Below are 23509 nucleotides of genomic sequence, written 5' to 3'. Positions count from 1 at the left end.
CTTTTGAATACATAAAACCTTATTAATCAATTTAGCTGCCGTCATCACAATCTTGGAATGCTTAGGTTTGAACAGCTTCTAGTTTGTTATTGCTTTTTGCAAAATAATATCATTAAAAGCCAGAACCAATTTCATAGAGCTTGATGGTACCACAAGCCTGTATCTTAATATTTTCAATTAATCAGGTTATAATGTGGAGCGTTTGGCTGTAAGAAAGAGAAAAACCAGTCCTGTCTGCTTTTACCAGTCACGCGCTGCAAATGCTCAATAGACACATGTGGCTACTGCACTGACAGCACTGCTGTGGGAGCTCCTACAGCAAGAATCTGGGGAGACAACTGCTGTTGTTTTTGTTGAAAAGTATCTTTATTTTGTTCTCTTGGATTACTGAATTATTGGTTGTTTTTTTCTTCAGTCCTCTGAATATATTATTCTTTTGTTTCCTAAACTCAGTAGCTGCAACTAAGGAATATGCTGTCAGTCTAACTGGTGTTCCTTTGTAAACACTCAATCTTGAGTAACCTTTGGTTGCTTCTGTCTCTGCCTTTGATATCTCATCAGAATGTGTGTGTGTGTGTGTGTGTGTGTGTGTATTTTTTTTTTTTTTTTGAGACAGAGTCTCACTCTGTCACCTAGGCTGGAGTGCAGTGGCATGATCCCGGCTCACTACAACCTCCACCTCCCGGGTTCAAGCGATTTTCCTGCCTTGGCCTCCTGAGTAGCTGGAATGACAGGTGCCTGCCACCAGGCCCAGCTAATTTTTGTATTTTTAGTAGAGATGGGGTTTCACCATGTTGGCCAGACTGGTCTCGAACTCCTGACCTCAAGTGATCTGCCTGCCTAGGCCTCCCAAAGTGCTGGGATTATAGGCGTGAGCCAAAGCGTCCGGCTATATTTCTATGTTTTATGCTTGGAGCTCATTCTATTGTTTAAATCTGAGATTTATGTCTTTTATGGATTCTGGAAAATTCCCAGTCATCAACTCTTCAAATATTGCCTCTCTACAAATCTGCCTTATCATTCTGAAATTCTTATCCATCAAATGTTAGAGTTTATAATTCTAATCACTCTGTCATATTTCCATTTCGTCCTTTTTTTTGGATACATTCTGGATTTCCTCAGGTATCTCTTCTAGCTCACCAATTCTCTTTTCAGCTATTACCAATTAACTGTTGAATCCAAGTAGAGAGTGTCTTTCAATTAAAATTTTAATTTCTATTAGTTCTACTCAGCTATTTTTCGAATCTTCCTGTTTTTGTATAGCATTTAATTCTTTTTTATTCTTTTATTTTTTGAGACAGGGTCTCACTCTATCACCCAGGCTGGAGCGCAGTAGCGTGATCATGGCTCACTGCAGCCTCAACCTCGTGGGCTCAGGTGATTCTCCCACCTCAGCCTCCCAGGTCCACCCAGCTAATTTTTTGTATTTTTTATAGAGACGGGGTTTTGCCATGTTGCTCATGCTGGTCTTGAACTCCTGGGCTCAAGTGATCTGTATGCCTTGGCCTCCCAAAGTGCTGGGATTACAAGTGTGAGCCACTGTGCCTGGCAGCATTTTATTCTTTTCTTTTTGAGATGGAGTTTAACTCTTGTTGCCCAGGCTGGAATGCAGTGGTATGATCTTGGCTCACTGCAACCTCTGCCTCCTGGGTTCAAACGATTCTCCTGACTCAGTCTCTCCCAAGTAGCTGGGATTACAGGCGTCTGCCACCACGCCAGGCTAATTTTTTGTATTTTTAGTAGAGATGGGGTTTCACCATCTTGGGCAGGCTGGTCTCGAACTCTTGACCTCAGGTGATCCACCTGCCTCGGCCTCCCAAAGTGTTGGGATTTCAGGCGTGAGCCACTGCGCAGGGCCTTTATTCTTTTTTCACATTTGCTGTTCTTTCTTTTTACTTTATTTTATAATCTGTATCTGGTATTTACATCCATTAGAGTCTCTAGTTTCCATGAACTAAAGTCTTTGGGAAGGGTTGTATAATCCTGCTGTTTGTTGTATGCTACCTTTCATTCACTGCAAAGTATTTCCTTGTATATTTAGTAATTTTAGACCACAAGACATGTCTGATATTCCTGGGCAACCTGGGCTAAGAATGTATCTTGCCAGCAGGGATCTACATTTGCTTCTGCCAGATGCCCTAGAGTAATCACCAGCTGATGATTAATTTTATGTTAATTTCTTGACCTGGGTAAGAAATGATACTAAATGAATGGTACAACTTGAACCTTAAATTTGTATGAGGGAAGGCCCACGGTTATTTTTCAGGAAGACGTCTTCCTTCTAACCCAAAGCCCATATTTATTTATTTTTTATTTTTTTAATTGAGATGGAGTCTTGCTCTGTCTCCCAGGCTGGAGTGCTAGGGGGCCATCTACGCTCATTGCAACCTTCGCTGCCTGGGTTCAAGCGATTCTCCTGCCTAGCCTCCCAAGTAGCTGGGACTACAGGTGCGCACCACCATGTCCAGCTAATTTTTTTATATTTTTAGTAGAGATGGGGTTTCGCCATGTTGGCCAGGCTGGTCTTGAACTCCTGACCTCAGGTGATCCACCCACCTCGGCCTCCCAAAGTGCCGGGATTACAGGCGTAAGCCACCACACCTGGCCGAGACTTCTCATTTTTAATATATATGTTTTTCCAATGTATACCTCAGGCTTTCTAGTAATGGCCCCTACAACATTTGAAAATAATACTTATAAAGAGACACAAACAGCCTGCAGCTCGTGCATGGTACTATCAGAAGGGATAGGAAGAAGCATATCACAGGCCTGTGTTATAAGAGAACCTGGATAGGCCGGGTGTGGATAACACTGATGTCCCTAGGATTCTTTCACTAATGAGATCATTTGTTGAGTCCAGAATGGAGACACAGTCTATGATATTTTGTATTTGTAAATGCCTAACAAAATACCTTACTTTCATGATGGCCTTTTAAGATAAATAGGTCAAATCAGTGGTTCAAATGATTTAGCCAAGGTTGTAGTCAGTAAGGCAAAGCCCAGAATAGAATTCTTATCTGCAAACTAAATTCCATGCCAAGAGTGTTACCATGGCAAAGCCACCCTCAGGGATATATTCTGCAGCTTTTGTATCTAGAAATTATTTGTAAGTTTCAAAAAGGAATGACTAAATAGGATGCATAAAAATCTAATCCAAAGCTTCCCAAGTAGGTGTTTGATTCAGGTATGGCACAACAAAGAGTATATTAGCACATGAACTCATGCTGAGACTTCCACTGTCCAGTATGGCAGCTGCCGGCACATACAGCCATGTAAATTCTAATATATTAAATTAAATAAACTAAAAAGAAGTATTCTTCATTTGCCCTAGCCACATTTCAGGCTACTATATGGGACAGTGCTGACACGGAACTCTCATTTTCCCTGACTGCAAAGTTTTAGTGGATAGCACTGCTCTAGAATATGGATTGATGAAGTAATTGTATTGTTACAGTAGAGTGGAAAGAACATTGGCCTGGAAGCCCGAAAGACCTACTCTTGAATTCTGCATCTGTCACTTATTACCTTTGCGAATCTCGAGCAGGTCCCTAAACAACTCTGAGCCTCTTGTTTTCTCAACCTGTAAGTTGAGGATCAGAAATAAGGTGCTAGAAATACCACTGCTACTCAATAACTCCAGAATGTATAACCTCCCCATTCTTCACTGCAGTCCCACTGGGGTCTTGTGGCTGCCAAAAGGCCCTTGCACAGAATAAAAATACACTGTTCCCAAAAGATTCAAGAGGCTGGACATGGTGGCTCATGCCAGCACTTTGAGAGGCCGAGGCGGGAGAATTGCTTGAGCCCAGGAATTCAAGACCAGCCAGGGCAACACAGTGAGACCCTGTCTTTTGAAAACCACCACCACCACCACCACCACTACCCCACAAAGATTTAAGAGAATCACCAAGCCTAAGCCCTTAGTCAATGTAAGAATTTTCTCTGTAAGATTTTATCTTTTTCTTGAGGGGTGGGGTGGGTGTAGATCGGCATGTTTTATAAAGAAAAACTCTTAAAAATAAATAAAACAAATAACTTAGAACTGAAAAAAAGTTATGGTTCACTGTTCTAGTACATTAACTCCAAAAATTAATTTGAATGAAAGAAGTTGGATATGAAGGTGTAAGTTGCGTTAAATGGGTCAAGTGTCTTGATGGTATTTCCCACAAGAGAATGGCAGAAGAGCAGCTATAGAATCAGGTATAATTACCTGTATGCATAATCAGATACTAACTTTTTATTTAAAGAACAAATCCCTAAACAACTTAATAGCTCGCTGACCTGACAAGACTATTTTCCACTTTTAAGACTAGGTAGACAAAACACACACTCAAGAGAGGCTTTAACACTCACAACATCATTTTCTGTTGTCTTATCACTTCTCCCCAATACAGCTATTCCTTTAAATACTTTCCCTAATGAAATGACCTGGTTAAGTGAGTCTTCTGTTCAACCAAGAAAAGTTTTGTTTCAATCAGGTGAAAATTTTCTAAAGTAAAATGCATTAGTTCACTTTCTCCCCAATAATGTTCTAGTTAACATAATAAATACTCTTGATGATTTTAGGTCTCATTATAACAATTTAACCTATGATACTACAGTGGAGTTAAAGTTATAAAATATTGACATTTTAATGCTGACCCCATGTTATTCTCTGGATATCTGCTTGATTTTCAGAAAATAAAACCTAGTATTAGCTTGTTTTCTTATAATTTGCCTTCATTTCTTCCACACACGAACTATAAAAATATTTCCAGACAACTGAAGCTCTGATTAGTTAGCTTCTGGTTACTCATGGTTCAATTATATTTGTGTTATGTCACACTTTCAATTTCACAGGACTTTTGCCTTGTGAAAAAAATATAATATAATTCATCTCAGGTTTATGCTAAATGGTAACTGGGTCCGGATAACTTTCCCTACTGACTAATTTAATAATCAAACCACTTAGGAGTGATGGCTAGATTAAGTTTCCAGGTAGTAAAGAACAGAATTAAGCCTATTTCATTTAAAAAAAAAATTGGATCTGTATTCCTTTGCAGAATTTCTCCCACTCTCTTTTCATTTTTTGAGACAGGGTCTCGCTCTGTTGCCCAGGCTGGAGTGCAGTGGCACAATCATGGCTCACTGCAGCCTCGACGGCCTCTTGGGTTCAAGCGACTTTCCCGCCTCAGCCTCCTGGGTAGCTGGGACTACAAGTGTGTGCCACCACACCTGGCTAATTTTTCTATTTTTCTGTGGGGAGGGGGTTTTGACATGTTGCCCAGGCTGGTCTCAAACTGCCGGGCTCAAGCAATCTGCTTGCCTCGGTCTCCCAAAGTCCTGGGATTGCAGGCGTGAGCCACTGTGCCCAGCCGAATTTTCCCTTTAATGGAATATTCAGTACAAAGAAAAGAGCAATCTGAAATAATTATATTGTTAACATTAGTTTAAATAAATCCATCTGAACTTACAGCTATTACAAAGCATGTCTAATATGTCCATAGAATTTAAAATCTGAGAGGTAATTACCTGTACAAATAGTTTACTGAGAAGTCAAAAGATAGAACCTGTTTTTACTTAAAAGTGTGCTACTGGCCGGGCGCGGTGGCTCACGCTTGTAATCCCAGCACTTTGGGAGGCCGAGGTGGGAGGATCACGAGGTCAGGAGATTGAGACCACAGTGAAACGTCTCTACTAAAAAAAAAAAAAAAAAAAAAAAAAATTAGCCGGGCGTGGTGGCGGGCGCCTGTAATCCCAGCTACTCGGAGAGGCTGAGACAGGAGAATGGCGTGAACCCGGGAGGCGGAGTTTGCAATGAGCCGAGATTGTGCCACTGCACTCCAGCCTCGGCGACAGAGCAAGACTCCGTCTCAAAAAAAAAAAAAAAAAAAAAAAAAGGGTGCTATGGAAAAGAACTTGGGGTTTCTAGCTTTAAAATAGGCCTTGCTACTTCTCATTCAGGGAATTAAGAGGTGTATAATTTTTAGTAACTTTTTCTATTTTATACCGAAGACATCCCCCAAGACCAATTACCTCCCGGCCAAGTGAAATTCAAACACATTAACTTTTACTTTTTAAGTTAGAAGCAACATTTCTCCAACTATATCCTTAGATGCTAATTAGAGCACAATCATTGTTACCATAACCAGTTTTCATATCCCTATAGTCAATGTCCAACAAACTGTCCTCAAACATCCATACCTTCAATATCCATACTAACATACTGGAATCAAGTATATTTTTTAGTAGTGTAGTTTCTTGGAAGGGCCACTCTAGCTTTGCTGACTACATCCAATCGTTATTAGAGACTGTAAAAACGCCTGAAAGAACCCTGGACTAAAAAACAGAAGAAGAGTCATAATCCCAACTCTCCAACAGGATAATAGTTATGCATCTCTGACTCTCAGTTGACTTAACTGCCTGCTTACACCACATAGGTAACTGTATCGTTAACATTAAAGCACCATAGCTCTTGGCTCAGTGCTGGTAACCAGTAGATACTCAATTAAATAAACAGATAGAAAAACCTTACTTAGAAACATATTCAGACAAAATAAAGTAGAAAAAGTAATAAATATCTTAAAAAAAAAAAAAAAACCCACCACCACTATTCAGGGCAAAAATAGTACTTTCTGGCCGGGCGCTGTGGCTCACGCCTATAATCCCAACACTTTGGGAGGCCGAGGCAGGCAGATCACAAGGTCAGGAGATCGAGACCATCCTGGCGAACACGGTGAAACCCTGTCTCTACTAAAAATACGAAAAAATTAGCCAGGCGTGGTGGCGGGTGCCTGTTGTCCCAGCTACTTGGGAGGCTGAGCCAGGAGAATGGTGTGAACCCGGGAGGCGGAGCTTGCAGTAAGCCTAGATCACGCCACTGCACTCCAGCCTGGGCAAGAGAGTGAAACTCTGTCTCAAAAAAAAGAAAATAATAACAATAATAATAATACTTTCTTTGTGGGAAGAATTATCTGTATCTGTTCCCATCCTGTGTGTCCCAAACTAAGTTCTGTTGCTTAGGGACATGGGCAGCTGATAGTCCACAGCTGCAAAAAAACAAAGGCATAAACCTTATTTTAATAAACCAACAACAGAAATGTAGTGCTATTAAATGAAATAGTAAACTAAATTATACACAAAAGAATGTTTCCCGTTTCAGAGCTCAGTTTATTTATTTTTTTGAGACACAGTCTCATTCTGTTGCCCAGGCTGGAGTACAGTGGCGTGATCTCAGCTCACTGCAACCTCCACCTCCCAGGTTCAAGTGATTACAGGCACCCGCCACCAAGCCCAGCTAATTTTTTTCTGTATTTTTAGTAGAGACGGGGTTTCACCATGTTGGCCTGGCTGGTCTCGAACTCCTGACCTCAAGTGATCTGCCCTCCTCGGCCTCCCAAAGTGCTGGCATTACAGGCATGAGCCACCACGTCTGGCCTCAGAGCCCAGTTTAGAAGGTTTGATCTTTCTAACAGACTCATTTATAATCATAAAGTAGAGACCATATTTTGTTTTGTAATTTGAAACTTCCTAAATAATGGATTGATAGAAACTAAAGTCACTCAATTTTAAATATAATAACTATAATAAAACAGATATACTCACAGCTTGCATTTCTATACAGAAGAAATGGTTCATGGAGCTGAAATTCCAAATCTTTATTCACTGGTTCAACTAGATTGTGCATATTTAGTCGATTCACAATGGTAAAACCATGGTAAGGGGAAGCTGACCTTAGATTTAATAGAAGAAAAAAAAAATATTTAGTTACCATTTAATCTGTAGAAATATTATCTACTATGTACTTTATTTTCATTTCAAAAAAGAATACATTAGAACATTATACAATATTATCAGCACTTATACCTGTAAACAAAAAATTTAAGTCAGACCATACTCCTCCTCTGACGAGAAGTCTCCAAAGACAGTCTCTGAGAGTAGCGGCCAAAGTCCTTACTGAGGCCACCAAGGCCCCACCTGATGTACTCCCCCTTCTGACTTCATTTCCTATGGCTCTTCTCCAGCTCCTACTCTCCAGCCACACTGGGCTCCTTGCCACTCTCTCTGCCTGTGTGCTTCTACCTAAAGACCTCTTCCTGGATTACTGCCCCAGAAGCTGCACAGCTATCTCATCTCCTCCAAGCCTTTGTTCAGATGTCACCTTTTTCATGAGGCCTACTTGAACTATCCTTTTTAATACTCCCAAGCTCAATACCTCTAACCTTCCTCTTTTATCCATACCACTTATTTTTAATATTTACTGTCCTCCCCCACTAGGATGTAAGCCCCATGCAAATGGAGCTTTTGTCTTACTTTTTTCACACATATATCCCAAGACAGACACACAGTTGCTGAATGAAATATCATTCAATTGGATTGGCTGTAATGGCTGCCCATCATTACAATAATGTTTTTCTTGCACCAAATAGATATTTACATAGTGCTCCTGAGTTAGACGGAAAATGCCTTGAATCCTACGATAGGAAACACCCTTGGTTCCGATATCAGAGGGATTCGGTACGTGATCCTTTACTCTTCACATGTACCTAACACTTCATAGTTTTTCATGTTTCTCTACGATATACCCGGGGTGTTAACAGAACACTATTCTATAGATTAGGAGTCAAGCTTTGAATGATTAAGGCCTGTGCCTGAGGTCACACAAATAATGAGTTACAAATAATATAACTAGGATTCAGTTTCAGGTTTTTTGACTCCAAATCCAAGCTTCTACTATATGAAGTAATCACTGCAAAGTGATAGTCTGACATCCTGGTATCCTTTATCCAAGGTACACAAAATAGTCTCACATTTTCCAAACACAGTTTCTTGCGTCTCCTTTAATTAGAATCAGTACCATATAAGCCTCCGTGAATTGTATTAAATCCAGCCACCCACTACACTAAATCTCCTACTTTCTACAATCAGTGCCTCTGTATGATAACAATAAAGCCAGTAAAGTACTTTTTCCAAATATCATAGAAACTAATGTTCTAATAAGAGTTTCTAGAGATGTATATTGCTAATGAAGAGTAATGAAGGGAGTGAGGGTAAAGATCCCTTCCTATTTATTTATTTATTTTTTATGAGATGGAGTTTCGCTCTGTCACCTAGGCTGGAGTGCAGTGGCACGACCTCGGCTCACTGCAAGCTCTACCTCCTGGGTTCATGCTATTCTCCTGCCTCAGCCTCTCAAGTAGCTGGGACTACAGGTGCCTGCCACCACGCCCAGCTTTTGTATAAATTTTTTGTATTTTTAGTAGAGACGGGGTTTCACCATGTTAGTCAGGATGGTCTCGATCTCCTGACCTCGTGATCCACCCACCTCGGCCTCCCAAAGTGCTGGGATTACAGGCGTGAGCCACCACGCCCGGCTGATCCCTTTCTTTTTAAAAGGAGAAAGATGAATAGCAGGGAACAAACAAAGTGTCTAAGAAAAAAGAGCTTGGTGTACAAATATCAAAGAATTACACTTAAAAGAAGAAAAAAATGAGTGCATTTAGACAAGATCTCAAAGCTTTGTATAAAATTTAGAAGATTATTTGAGAAATTCTTTTAAATTGGCACCAATGGAAAAAGGCAATCCTTAAAAGGCAACTCAATACAAAAAAAAAAGGGAAAAGACCAGATATCAGTAGTAACTCCTGCTGACTCCCTAAGCTTTAGAAAACAAGGGAAGGAACCTGCCCCTGTCAGAGTAAGACCTTAGAGGAATCCAGGAAAACAAGTACCCCATGACTATCATATACTGTCAGTTGTCTTTAGGCCCCAAAAGCTGCCTAACAAAAAAGTTGCAATTTGCAAACCAATCTTAAAGATAATGAATTTTTGAATAAGTTAAAAATAAAAAATATGCCATCATGAATAATCCAAGCTTTCTAAAGAACTCTCAAATAAGACACTGTACATAATCTAGAACTTCTGTGGGTTGGGAAAGAGGACAGAACCAGTCATAAAAGACAACCACTCATGTAGTAATGAAAGAACAGAGGGATCAACCTCTCAATAACATTATTTTACAGAGCTAGTCTATGTATTGTCTTTTCCCCAAATATATATCTTTTTTTTTCTTTCTAATATGGGGGTAGGGAGAGAGAGGCAGGCATCTGTTTTAGACTCAATCGTTATTATTTTGAAATTGCTTTGCTAGGCTGCTAATATAAATTCTAGTTCAGTTTATTCTGAATCACAGAAAGGCTCAGAGAAAAGAAAGAACCTGGTTAAGATTTCACAGCTAGGGAAAGATGAAAACTTGAAGGGTACTAGCAGGAAGGTCCCAAAGCCAAATGTGCAAGAGAATTGAACCGTTTGACATTGTTCACCACTATACTGTTAAAAACAAATATACATATTTTAAAAACTTACCTTCGATATACAAATAAGGTCCCTTCTATATCAGTCTTCTCCTATGAAAGACAATGACTCAATTAGTTTTTTTGCCCCATAATCAGACCCCAAATAGTCCCAGTGGAGAAGTAACGCTCCACGTTTAAGATCAACTTGTTTCATTTCATTTATTATAAAATTCACCACTTTTGAACAGGTAAAGTCTCCCTCTCATTCTACAAATTGTGGTTACCATTTCTAATGTATGCTTTCAGTGCATAAGCATATACAATGTTTAATCCAGCAACATATCTGTATCTGCAGCATTTTTCTTTTTTAATTAGTAAAGGAGAAAATCATAGAATAAACCTTCACTTTTTACAGCTAAAATGTTTTAGCAAGATTTCTTAATTTTAAAGCTAAGGTCCTGTATACTGCAATTTCTTCTCTTTTAAGTTTATCCAAGTTAATTTTAAAAAAGGAAAGGAACGAAATTTTCTTATAGGATACTTTGTTTCATCACTGGGGAGTTTTCGTACATTTTCACAACCAGCAAATTTTGTGGTTAAGAATTACTACCAAACAAAATCAGCTTGTTATTTTTAGAACTTGAAGAATCATGAATACTGAAAGTATACCCTGCCTCAGTGTAATTATTGGAGGCCTTTTCCATAGTTCATTTTTTGTGACAAGAGTGTATTTAGGTTTTAAACACAGTTCAGTGTTTTTTAAAAAATAAATAAGCTTATTAGTCTGCAATTTACAGCCTACAATGGACCTAAATATTTTACTGTAATCAACACATTATTAACATTTTAAATGTTAATCATATATTGAATGTGTTGGGATTAAAAAATTTAGAAAATTGATCATCTTGATTTCTTCCAGAAGTACTACCCTAGCTTAAATATCATTATTTTCCTTCCTAAGGATTCAGAGGCTTTTTCTTACCTTTAAAATGTTAGGTTATTACTATAAGAAATTGGTAATCAACTGTCTTACAGTAAAAGAAAATTTGCCCACCAAAAAACATCATGCAAAGTTATAACTCACTGTAAAATAATAAAGAGGGAAAAGATTTGTATCATACTCTATGTGCCAGGATCCAAATAAACAGTAGCAGCTTATTTTTCAATTCAGGTTATTATAGCTTGTATTTCATATTTAAAACAGAACTCCACAATGTAAAATTTTAAAATATTGAAAGCCTTTGTGAAAAACTAGAAAAACTCTTTAGTAAAAAGTCCTAGCCCCAAGTCTTCACCATTTGTCTGCAATCCATATTTCCCAAATTTATATACAGGCCAAGAAAAGAAAAAAGATTCATAACATTTCAAACTAAGGCAATGTCTAAAATAGCTACATTTAAAAAACAATCTACAATTTTATTCCTTGTGGCTTTCCATATCTCCTTCTCTTCCAGGAGGCAAAGGTAAACAACGTGATTATAAAAACTCTTCATCTGAATTAACTGTTCATAAATGCCAAATGATTTTCGATAAATTACTGATAAATATAATCTATGCATCTGTATTATAGGGTAAACGACATACTACGGTCATCTTCCAGAGTTCTGTTAGTTTAAGGATTTCATATCTTATTGAAATGTGAACTCCAGTCATTGGTGAATTCAATCCAACAAGCATTTACGTATTACTTTCTAAGTGTAAAGCCTGTAGCTGAATGAGTTAATTAGGAAGGGTCAATTACAAGAAAGTGGGAAATTATGCTTTTTAAACAACTAACAAAGCTTCAAGCAGTGGCTAACAAGAATCAGTGAACAGACTGAATGTAACTTTTCGGACCCTCTCCAGTGCACGAAAGCCAGAAAGTACTGAGTCTGAGGGGAGCATTCAGAGATGACATCACCAGCATCATAGATGGAACAAAACACATTTACAGGGTCTCTCTTGTTTGTACAAAGGTCTTCGGGGAGCCAGTGACCACGGAAGCCTTTTTCCTAAGTGCCTTGGAATCTTTTCCGAAACTCTGTGTAGTTCGATTAAAGCCGGACCCACCCACCCCCCCTTCCAAGAATCGAAACTAATTGGATTTTAAACTTTAAACCTAAATGACCTCTGCGAAAGGGGCTCTCATTTACGTTTGCCAGGGGGAGAGGAGGAGTGTTTATTTTACAGATAATGTACATGTAATTTATCTAATAATTCGCAAAGCCTCAAACACAAGCTTTCAGGCACTCTTTTGACCCCACCGATCTCATAACCCCCAATGTATCTGCAAAGAAGGCAGGTCGCCCACGTCCCCAGACCCGACGCCAAGACTGATCCTGCTCCAATCCTCCCCTACACTAGCTTTTCCTTGGGATGTCTCGAGCCACTTCTCTCACTCCTATCCCCCAATCCCAGGCGAACCCGACACCCCTCAGGCTCTGGCTAGGCTCTTCGCCAGACCCTGGCCTCGTCTCCACCGCCCTGGCCTCTTGCTGTGCCCCCCACCCCACAGCAACCCGCGCGGCCCCTTTAAGAGACGGCAGCGGCCGGGTGGCCGTCCTCAGAGCCAGGAAGCACTCACCCACTGGTTGGCCTTGGGGCAGAAGGTGTACAGAGCGACCTGGCCCGTGAGGTCTGCGATGCTGGTGATATAGGGGTCGTGTTGCTTCAGGGCCGCCAGGCTCATCTCCTGCCCAGCTCGACTCAGCGCCTCCATCTTGAATCCCGAACCCTAGCCCCTCTGGCGGGGGCGGAGTCGCGGACAGGAAAGTGCCATCGAGGCAAAGTTCCCCCATCTGCGTCAGTCCCCTCAACTTCCGCCTCTACGCGGGCCTCGCGGCAGGGCGGTACGTCAGCCATTCTGGTCCGCGGCGCGCACGCTTTGGGCGCCGGGTTCCGGCGTTGTCAGGGTCCACGGCCCTACGATGTGGGGCGGTGTGCAAGGCTGCGCAGTGGAGCTTGCAGGCTAGAGTCCTGGCGCTTCCTTTCCCTGAGCTAAAACAACTGGGTCCTGGGATCTGGCCTCTAGCTCGCCTGCCGAGCTCTTTCCAGGCAAAGGTTGGAGACCGCCAAAGTGCCGGCCTCGCGGTGCGCTGTCTGGCAGGGCCCGGGGCCACAGAAGGAAAACATCTCTGTGGAATGTGGAAATGCCGGACTCTACCGGGCCCGTTTAGAGAGCACAGAAAAGCATGGAGGAAAGGGAGAGGCGAGAAGCCCAGAAAATTTACCCTAGGTCTCAGATATGGATATGTCGACCTAAAAGGAAGAAGATTCTGGGGCAAAATAAATGCAAGCAGAGAGTTTATTTGGCCCAAGCTTGAGGATTGCAACCCAGGAGCATAGATTCAAGTTGCCTTGAATATATACACTGATTAGCAGAAGGCACAAGTGGATTTTTTTTCTTTTTTTCGAGACGGAGTTTCGCTCTTGTAGCCCAGGCTGAAGTGCAGTGGCGCTATCTCGACTCACTGCAACCTCTGCCTCCAAGGTTCAAGCGATTCTCCTGTCTCAGCGTCCCGAGTAGCTGGGATTATAGGGGCGCGCCACCATGCCCTGATAATTTTTGTGTTTTTAGTAAGAGACAGGGTTTCGCCATGTTGGCCAGGCTAGTCTCGAACTCCTGACCTCAGGTGATCCACCCGCCTCTGCCTCCCAAAGTGCTGAGATTACAGGCTTGAGCCACTGCGCCCGGCCCTTTTCTTTTTTTCCTTTTTGAAACGGAGTCTCGCTCTGTTGCCCAGGCAGGAGTGCAGTGGCGCAATCTCAAGCTCACTGCAACCTCTGCCTCCAGGATCCAAGCGATTCTCCTGCCTCAGCCTCCCAATTAGCTGGGATTATAGGCGCCCGCCACCACATCCGGCTAATTTTTTCTTTTTCTTTGTTTTTTTTTAAATGGAGTTTCACTCTGTCGCCTGGGCTGGAGTGCAGTGGCGCGATCTCGGCTCACTGCAACCTCTGCCTCCCGGGTTCAAGCGATTCTCCTGCGTCGGCCTCCAGAGTAGCCGGGATTACAGGCGCCCGCCACCACGCCCAGCTAATTTTTGTATTTTTTTTTAGTAGAGACGAGGTTTCACCACATTGGCCAGGCTGGTTTTGAACTCCTGACCTCAGGTGATCTGCCCTCCTCCGCCTCCCCAAGTGCTGGGATTACAAGCGTGAGCCACTGCGTCTGACCCACATAAATATTTTTGTCCAGCCCTGGGAAGAGTCCATGAAGGGTTTAATTTGTCTTGCTTCATTTAAAGCATTAAGCAGATCACTCATTTCTTTGGTAAATGTGTGTTGAGCATTTTAAAGGGTTTGAAAGAGGCACTAGCTAACAAGTAAAACAAATCATGGAGACTATAGGGAGTTCTATCCCCGCCAGACTTCTTAAAAAGCAACATTTCTTTCATTAAAAAAGGCATGGAGGCCGGGTGTGGTGGCTCATGCCTGTAATCCCAGCACTTTGGGAGGCTAAGGTGGGCAGACCGCCTGAGGTCAGGAGTTTGAGACCAGCCTGGCCAATATGGTGAAACCCTGTCTCTACTAAAAATACAAAAATTAGCTGGGTGTGGTGGCATACGCCTATAGTCCCAGCTGCTTGGGAGGCTGAGACAGGAGAATTGCTTGAACCTGGGAGGCAGAGGTTGCAGTGAGCCAAGATGGTGCCATTGCACTCCAGCCTGGGCGACAGAGCAAGACTCAAAAAAAAAAAAAAAAAAAAAAAAAGGGTATGGTAGCCAGATGTGTTGGCTCATGCCTGTAAATCCTAACACTCTGGAAGGCCAAGGAGGGTGGATCACTTGAGGTCAGGAGTTGGAGACCAGCCTGGCCAACATGGTGAAACCCCATCTATACTAAAAATGCAAAAATTAGCTGGGCATGGAGGCACATGCCTGTAATCTCAGCTACTCAAGAGGCTGAGGCATGAGAATAGCTTGAACCCAGGAGACGGAGGTTGCAGTGACGCAAGATTACACCACTACACTCCAGAGCTTGGGCAACAGAGGGAGAAATTCCATCTAAAAAAAAAAAAAAAAAGGGCATGGTGGCATGTACCTGTAGTCCCAGCTATTTGGTAGGCTGAGATGGGGATCACTTGAGGTCAGGAATTCAAGACCAGCCTGAGCAACATAGCAAGACTACGTCTGGAAAGAAAAAAATTGACATCCCCAACAGAATTGAAAATTTTTGTAAGATAAAACCATATTTTCAAGAAAATCACACTAAATATTTGTATTGCCTATGATTTTATATCCCAGGACCACTGTTTTTTGTCATTGTGTTGATGAGAAGCGTCAAACTCTGTAAAATAGTTGAAGAAATTTATTCTGATCCAACTACGAGTGACCACAGCCATTGACACAGCTCTCAAGAGATCCTGAGAACATGTGCCCAAGGTGATTGGGGCACAGCTTGGTTTTATACATTTTTGGGAGACATGAGACATCAAATACATTTCAGATGTATATTGGTTCTGTCCAGAAAGGTGAAACAACTTGAAATGTGTGCCAGCACACCTGGCTAATTAAAACTTTTTTTTTTTTTTTTTTTTGTAGAGATGGGGTCTGGCTCTATTGCCCAGGCTGGTCTCAAACTCCTGGCCTCAACCAATCCTCTGGCCTGGGTCTCCCAAAGTGTCACTGATAAAATGAGTTTTTTCCCCCCTGTGTATCAGTCACAAAGAATATCCCATTGAAAAAGGCAATCAGGGCCGGGCGCGGTGGCTCACGCTTGTAATCCCAGCACTTTGGGAGGCCGAGGCGGGTGGATCACGAGGTCAAGAGATCGAGACCACAGTGAAACCCCGTCTCTACTAAAAATACAAAAAAAATTAGCCGGGCGTGGTGGCGGACGCCTGTAGTCCCAGCTACTCGGAGAGGCTGAGGCAGGAGAATGGCGTGAACCCGGGAGGCGGAGCTTGCAGTGAGCCGAGATCGGGCCACTGCACTCCAGCCTGGGTGATAGAGCAAGACTCCGTCTCAAAAAAAAAAAAAAAAAAAAAAGAAAAAGGCAATCAGGTTTTACTCATTTGCCAGGGAATGGAGAAGTTGAGCTCTTCCTCTGAAAGCATCTTTTCTTGAAGCATAAAAGGCAAGGGGTTTATTGCCTTTATTCCTATGGGGCAGGAAAGGAATGTTAGTATGTGCAGGGTGGGACTCCAGACACGCAGGCTCAATTCATAAACATGCATCTTCATATGTACACAAAATGGCAGAGATTTTCTTTTAGGGAAGGGAAATTAGCATTATAATGATATGTTCATGATCTAAAGGCACCCAGAGTTTGCCAGTTCCCGTTTGCGCTGGTTTTGTGGCGTCTTATCTTCCTCTGGCATCTGGTCAGGGATCAAGAAGCTCTGGCGCCATCTGGTTTCTTTAAGCAGCAGTGCCTATAGATAAAGGGACCAAAGAAAAACAGTAAGAAAAAGGAACTTTCCCAGTTATTTCATCAGGGCTGTCCTGGTTAACAAAAATGCTGAGATTACAGGCTTGAGCCACCGTGCCCAGCCCCCCTGTTTGTCAATGTAAAGAGAAATTTAGATTCTTTGCAGAATCATGTAAGCATGTACAAATGTGGACAAAGACACAGGTATCATTCATTCACTCTTAAGTCAGTATTTATTGAACTCCTAATTGTGAGCTGGTGGCCCCTTGGGACCATCTCACTCTGTTTAAGACATTCCTGGCTCTGGGGGAAAAAAGAAAGTAGGACAGTGCAAGGAAACAGGGATGATGCTAGAGACATTTCTTTTTGAAATCCAGAGGACAGAGCCGCTAACTTAACTGCCTGGGAAAGTCTAGGAGGGCTTCCTGAAGGAGATGATGTTCAAACTGGTGTTCCAGGGATGACTGGGAGTTCAGGGAAAAAAAGTAAGGCCTCTGGTTCATTTCACAGCTCAGTGGTGAGGTAGAGAAGATGTGGTCATCCTCATTTGACAGATGATTTAATTGAGACCTGTGGGGAGAAATCACTGGCTCAAAATCCCACACTAGTCACAGAGGATCCAATATTAGAATCTAGGGACTCCTATCTTCTACCCTGGGATCCTTTCCTACACACCCCAGAGGCCTTTCTTCCTTCCAGTGGCTGGAGGTAAGAGCCTTATTCCTCTCTACTTACCTTCAATCTGTTTTAAAAATCCGCACCCTAATTTTTAAAAATCTGCACTTTAATGTTTAAAAAACATACATTCATCTGGTACAAAATTCAAAAGGCACACCTGAAACTGAATTTAGTTTTTTTTTTTCTTACATAGATTTCCTAAAATAATCGAAGACATTTCATTTTAATTTACTATTTTTGATTGAGCAGGGCCAGGCTAGTAAAGAACACCAAGTTATTTTAGGGAGTTTTCATATTTGGAATAGAAAATCACTCTGGGCCGGGCGCGGAGGCTCATGCCTGTAGTCCCAGAACTTTGGGAGGCCGAGGTGGGCAGACCACGAGGTCAGGAGATCGAGACCATTCTGGCTAACACAGTGAAACCCCATCTCTACTAAAATTACAAAAAATTAGGCAGGCATGGTGGCGGGCGCTTCTAGTCCCAGCTACTAGGGAGGCTGAGGCAGGAGAATGGCGTGAACTCAGGGGGCGAAGCTTGCAGCAAGCCGAGATCGTGCCACTGCACTCCAGCCTGGGCGACAGAGTGAGACTCTATCTCAAAACAAACAAACAAACAAACAAAAAAAGAAAATCACTCTGAAATACATATTTGCGTGCCTCTAAACATGCTCTGATGCCCCATATAGCTCTTAGGACATATTAAAGATAATGTGAATATTTTGGACTTGAAATTCATCTTCATTTATCCTGAGGCCTAATTTTGCCTTATATTTGTGAGTCAAACCTTAAGACCTTTCTTGTGTCTTTAGACAATAGACTCTGAGAGGGCAGAGATGGCATCTTAGTCTTATTAGGTCCCCAGTACCTAGCTAGCCCAGCTCCTGGCATAGAGTAGACTCTCAATAAATATTGGTGATTGAATGTCCTCTTGAAACCCAACTACTTCAAGGCCACACAAAAGACTACTAGGAAGGAGGGGAGGAAGCTGAGTGACAGAGGTGGGAAGGAAGCTCTATTCTACACACAATAACCTACAGTCACTTTGTAATCGCCCAATGTGTTCTTCCTGCCTGCTGCACAGACAAAACCAATTTACTGAGACCATGGTATTACAGTAGAGAAAGAGTTGCTTTTTTTTTTGACATGGAGTCTCACTCTGTTGCCCAGGCTGGAGTGCAGTGGCATGATCTCGGCTCACTGTAACCTCTGTCTCCCGGGTTCATGCAATTCTTTTGCCTCAGCCTCCCAGGCAGCTGGGACTACAGGCATGTGCCACCACACCCAACTAATTTTTGTATTTTTAGTAGAGACGGGGTTTCACCATATTGGCCAGGCTGGTCTCAAACTCCTGACCTTGTGATCCGCCCGCCTGGGCCTCCCAAAATGCTGGGATTACAGGCGTGAGCCACCACGTCCGGCTGAGAAAGAATTTTATAAATGCAGAGCTAGCCAAATGGAAGGATTAGAGTTATTATTCAAATTAGTCTTCCTGAGAACTCAGAGGTTAGGGTTTTTATGGATAATTTGGTGGGTAGTGGGCTAGGGAATGCGTGCTACTGATTGGTTGGTGATGAAATCATAGGGGTGTGGAAAACTGTCCTCTTGCACTGAGTCAGCCTCTGAGTGGGGGCCACAGGACTAGTTGAGTCATGAGTCAGGGGTCCAGGTGGGGTCACTCAGTTGCCAGAATGCAAAGTCTGAAAAAATATCTCAAAAGACCAATCTTAGGGTCTATGATAGTGATGTTATTTATAGGAGCAATGGAGGAAGTTACAAATCTTGTGACCTCTGGCCACATGACTCCTGAGCAGTAAGGGATTATAGAAACTATGCCTGCATCTTAGAATTCAGGCCCCTCCCCTAAATCCTAATCTCATGGCCTTCCGTTAGTTTTACAAAGGCGGCTGCAGTCCCTGAGCAAGGAGGGGGTTGGTTTTAGGGAGAGATTATTATCATGTCTGCTTCCAAGTTAAACTATAAACTAAATTCCTCTCATTGTTAGCTCGGTCTGTGTCCAGAAATGAGCAAGAACAGCCAGCCTGTGAGGCCAGAAGGAAGATGGGGTTAGCCATGCTAGACTTTTCAAAGTGTCAGAAACTTTGCAACGGTGGTTTCAACTTTTTTTTTTTTTTTGAGACGGAGTCTTGCTGTGTTGCCCGGGCTGGAGTGTAGTGGCATGATCTCCGCTCACTGCAAGCTCTGCCTCCTGGGTTCACGCCATTCTCCTGCCTCAGCCTCCTGAGTAGCTGGGACTACAGGCGCCCGCCACCACGACTGGCTAATTTTTTGTATTTTTAGAAGAGACAGGGTTTCACCGTGTTAGCCAGGATGGTCTCAATCTCCTGACCTCGTGATCCGCCCACCCCGGCCTCCCAAAATGTTAGGATTGCAGGGGTGAGCCACCGCGCCCAGCTGGTTTCAACTTTTGAGGTGTGTTCCATGTATGTCAACGTGTGTGTGTGTGTGTGTGTGTGTGTGTGTGTGTGTGTGTGTGAGAAATTGGGTCTCGCTATATTTCCCAGGCTGGCCTCAAACTTCTGGGCTCAAGCATTCCTCCTGCCTCAGCCTCCCGAGTAGCTGGGGGTACAGGTGCATACCACCATGCCTGGCCTATTTTTTTTTTTTGAGATGGAGTTTTGCTCTTGCTGCCCAGGCTGGAGTGCAATGGCATGATCTCAGTTCACAGCAACCTCTGCCTCCCAGGTTCAAGTGATTCTCCTGCCTCAGCCTCCCGAGTAGCTGGGATTACAGGCATGCGCCACCATGCCTGGCTAATTTTGTATTTTTAGTGGAGACGGGGTTTCTCTGTGTTGGTCAGGCTGGTCTCAAACTCCTGACCTCAGGTGATCTGCCTGCCTTGGCCTCCCAAAGTGCTGGGATTATAGGCGTAAGCCACCATGTCCGACCTGGCCTATTTTTTAAAAAATTAAAAATAATTAAAAAAATGAAAACCTAAAACCCAATCAATCCAATCCCTCCTCTCCCCCACTTGGAGTGGCTTTGTAGTAAAAAATCAAACTTGCCACTTTACATCGTGCGACCTAAGGGAAAGGGCACTAGAATTCAAGTCGGGAAATCAGTCCTTTAGTTCCTAACCTACCAGCTGTGTAACTTTTTCCATTAGTCACAGGCTTTCCATTTCTTCAGTGTAAAATCCAAAGCCTTTAGTGGGTCCAGGAGATACTGTTTGGTCTGCCCTCCTGCTGTCTTTCCATTTCCGTTTTCTATGAATTTTCCTCTTAATTATTTCACACTAGCCCACTGGCCACCTTGCTGTTCTGTATATTACAAAAGAAAAAAATTACAACAAATTTAGTTTAAAGATCAAATTGGCTTTCATTTGTCTTTCTTGAATTGGGTATATAAGATAGAATGAGTATTCCAACGAGCTGATCAGAGGAAGTTGGCTCTACAGGCAGAGAAGGGCTGAAGAAAGCTGAAACAGGAAACAAAAAGCAGATTGGTCACTTCAAAGTTACTTTCCTTATAGGGTTAGAACAGAGAAACTTCCTTATGCCAGCTCAGGTAAACTAGGGCCCTTCTGATTGGTTGCTGTGAATCTCCTGTTTTTGGAAAACGGGCCCTTTTCAGAGTTCAGTTGGATTATGTCACTTAGCACAAGTGACTCCATTATGGTTTTGTCTGGTCTGCTGGGGCCTAGTGCAGGAGGCTAGTCCAAAGTAATGGCCTCCCATACACTTTGCTTAACAATGCCAAAGCAGTCTTGTGTCAGGTCCTTTGTACTTGCTGTTCCCCTTTTCTGAAACATTCTTCTTTCTGTTAGTTCTTAGATATCCTCATGACTCATTCTCTTCACTTTCTTCATAGCACTTATCTGCAAGTTGTAGTTATTTATGTGTAGTCTGTCTCATTCATTTGATGAAGGTAGGAATCATGTCTGTCTCTTTGACCATCACATTCCCAGTACCTGGCAGAGGCAAGGCCTAACATACGTATCTCTTGAATTAATTGGAATGTTAGGATGCTCTCTCTTCATCTATTGCATAAATCTTACAGAAGGGATGGTGGCTTCAACTCCACCTCTAACAAAGCATTTGTTTTTCATGAGTGCTAATTAAATAATAATGCCTGATTTACTTGTATTAATATATTCTCATTCTGAGGCTTTATGCTTCCTGAAGCAAACATATTGTTTTTAGTGTAGCCCAGAACAATCTTCAGCACCTTTTCAATCTTACAAGTTTTTCCACTTCCATTCTTTTCTTCTCTCCCCCCATTTCCCCTCTTCCCTGCCCTCCTTTACCTCTCCCCCTCCCCACTCTTTCCCTTTCCTCTCTCTCTCCCTCTCTCTTATTTATTTATTTATTTGTTTGAGACGGAGTCTTGCTCTATCACCCAGGCTGGAGTGCAGTGGCCCGATCTCAGCTCACTGCAACCTCTGCCTCCCCAGTTCACGCCATTCTCTTGCCTCATCCTCCCGAGTAGCTGGGACTACAGGCGCCTGCCACCACGCCTGGGTAATTTTTTGTATTTTTGGTAGAGACGGAGTTTCACTGTGTTAGCCAGGATGGTCTCGATTGCCTGACCTCATGATCCTCCCGCCTCAGCTTCCCAAAGTGTTGGGATTACAGGCATGAGCCACTGCGCCCGGCCTCTCTCTCTGATTTTTAAAATTTATTCTGGAAGTATCCGTTTATTCCTGTTTGCCTTTTGGGGCCAGGAAACCAAAGCTAACTAATTTTCTCAGGGTCATATAATGATTCATCTGCTGAGTTAAGATTAGCATCTTCTAGCCTTGGCTTCCAGGTAGATCACGTATCTTGCTACCACGCTGCCTGGCAGGCTCTTAAATTACACTGGCTACACGTGAGTGAAACTTGTTATCCTTGTGCTGCTGTTTCACCACTGATATTAATTTTTCATGATTGATCCAAAAGATTGTGGACTTACTATAAAATTAATTCCAGGTCCTTACCAGATATTTGGGACAGTAATGCTTTCTTTCGGTTTCTCAGAAAGGACTCAGAACTTTGTATTTTAAAATGATACTTTATAAAAGTATTTTTAAAGGTGCTTGATGTTCTCTAGAATTACACTTCTGAAATGTGAACTAGTTTAGTCTGTCAGTTCTGGAGCAGAAATGCTTTCAATCAGAAAGGAAGAAATAGCTGTTCCATTTGGAGTAATGCACCTAGAATATAAGAAGGTAGGACTAGACAGACTTTAGATCATCCCTTTATTACCAGGCAAGACTGTATGTAACATAGTGTTCTTATGATGTTCTTAGGTAGAAAGTATTATGTTTTTTTACTGTTACTTAACCCAATGTAATGTTTCAAATAGCAATAGCACAGCAGTGGCATAAACAATAGTAATATAGTCAATGGATACACTGCTTATCCATGGAGCTCAAAGTACTTCCTAGGTATACCTATTCACAAGCTCTCAAAATAGATATTGGATGTACATAAATTGTTGCCCATTTGCAGATGAAGGAGTTCAGAGGTAGGAGGAGATTAGCTGACTTGACTGTGGCAGAGCTCTTTTGGGTCTACCAACAATACTTTGATCCTTTCCCATTGCATTGGGCACACAGCTAGGCTTCATTTCCCAAGCTCCTTTGCATTAGGCATGGCTCTATGACCTAATTCTGGTCAGCAGAATATTAGTGGAAAAGCTGTGTGTCATCTCCAGGCCCAGGCTTGAAGGAGCATGTTGCCCCTCCACACTTTCTTATCCCCTTTCTGTTGACTGGGGGCGGCAATGGTGAGACTGTAAGGAATGGCAGAGCCAGGATTGGAAAGAGCTTGGACCTTGAATCACCATACTGAGGAGTGTTACCTGATGACCAGACTATCCTTCTCAGACTGTTATGTGAATGAGAAGCATAGCCTGTTGACTTTAAGAGATGATGGACTTTGGGGTCTCTTTGTTACCTCAGTGAAGCCTATCTCACTTGATTACACTGCTCCAGATAGTTTAGATAGTCAGCAATAAAACTTCAGCCTTCAGAAATAGAATTAAAATTAAGCACATGATTTACCAGAACACACTGCTTAGTGCTTTGACAATAAGTCAAAATTTTAAAAGAACTCCAGGCATAGCTCTGCATTTACAGTCAGTTAGAGGCACAAATTTGCAGAGTCACAAAGTGGCTAAAGACCAAAAATGTTTTTGTCTATACCATTAGGCAATTGATTTTGCAATTGCATCATGAAGTAATCTGCTAAGCCCAAATGGGAGGT

At 42.4% G+C, this 23509-nt stretch overlaps 1 protein-coding gene across 2 annotated transcripts in view; it reads right to left on the bottom strand.

Annotated features, from left to right (window-relative positions):
* DCP1A (decapping mRNA 1A) overlaps positions 1–13067 on the bottom strand; it is a 64292-nt gene extending 51225 nt beyond the window's left edge. The window contains exons 1-3 of one of the 2 annotated variants that reach the window (XM_055273869.2): positions 12838–13067; positions 10345–10385; positions 7585–7712 (exon numbers count right to left, since the gene is read on the bottom strand). In XM_055273869.2, the coding sequence (XP_055129844.1) occupies positions 7585–7712; positions 10345–10385; positions 12838–12972 (304 nt within the window). In that variant the 5' untranslated portion in view covers positions 12973–13067. The remainder of the gene's footprint in view (positions 1–7584; positions 7713–10344; positions 10386–12837) is intronic. The other variant, XM_055273871.2, reaches the window with a different exon arrangement.
* Positions 13068–23509: the final 10442 nt, after the last annotated feature.

The sequence above is a fragment of the Symphalangus syndactylus genome, chromosome 1, assembly GCF_028878055.3.
Source record: "Symphalangus syndactylus isolate Jambi chromosome 1, NHGRI_mSymSyn1-v2.1_pri, whole genome shotgun sequence".
NCBI classification, from domain to species: domain Eukaryota; kingdom Metazoa; phylum Chordata; class Mammalia; order Primates; family Hylobatidae; genus Symphalangus; species Symphalangus syndactylus.
The sequence above is the reverse complement of the archived record's forward strand: the minus strand, read 5'-3'. Positions and strand labels throughout refer to the sequence as shown.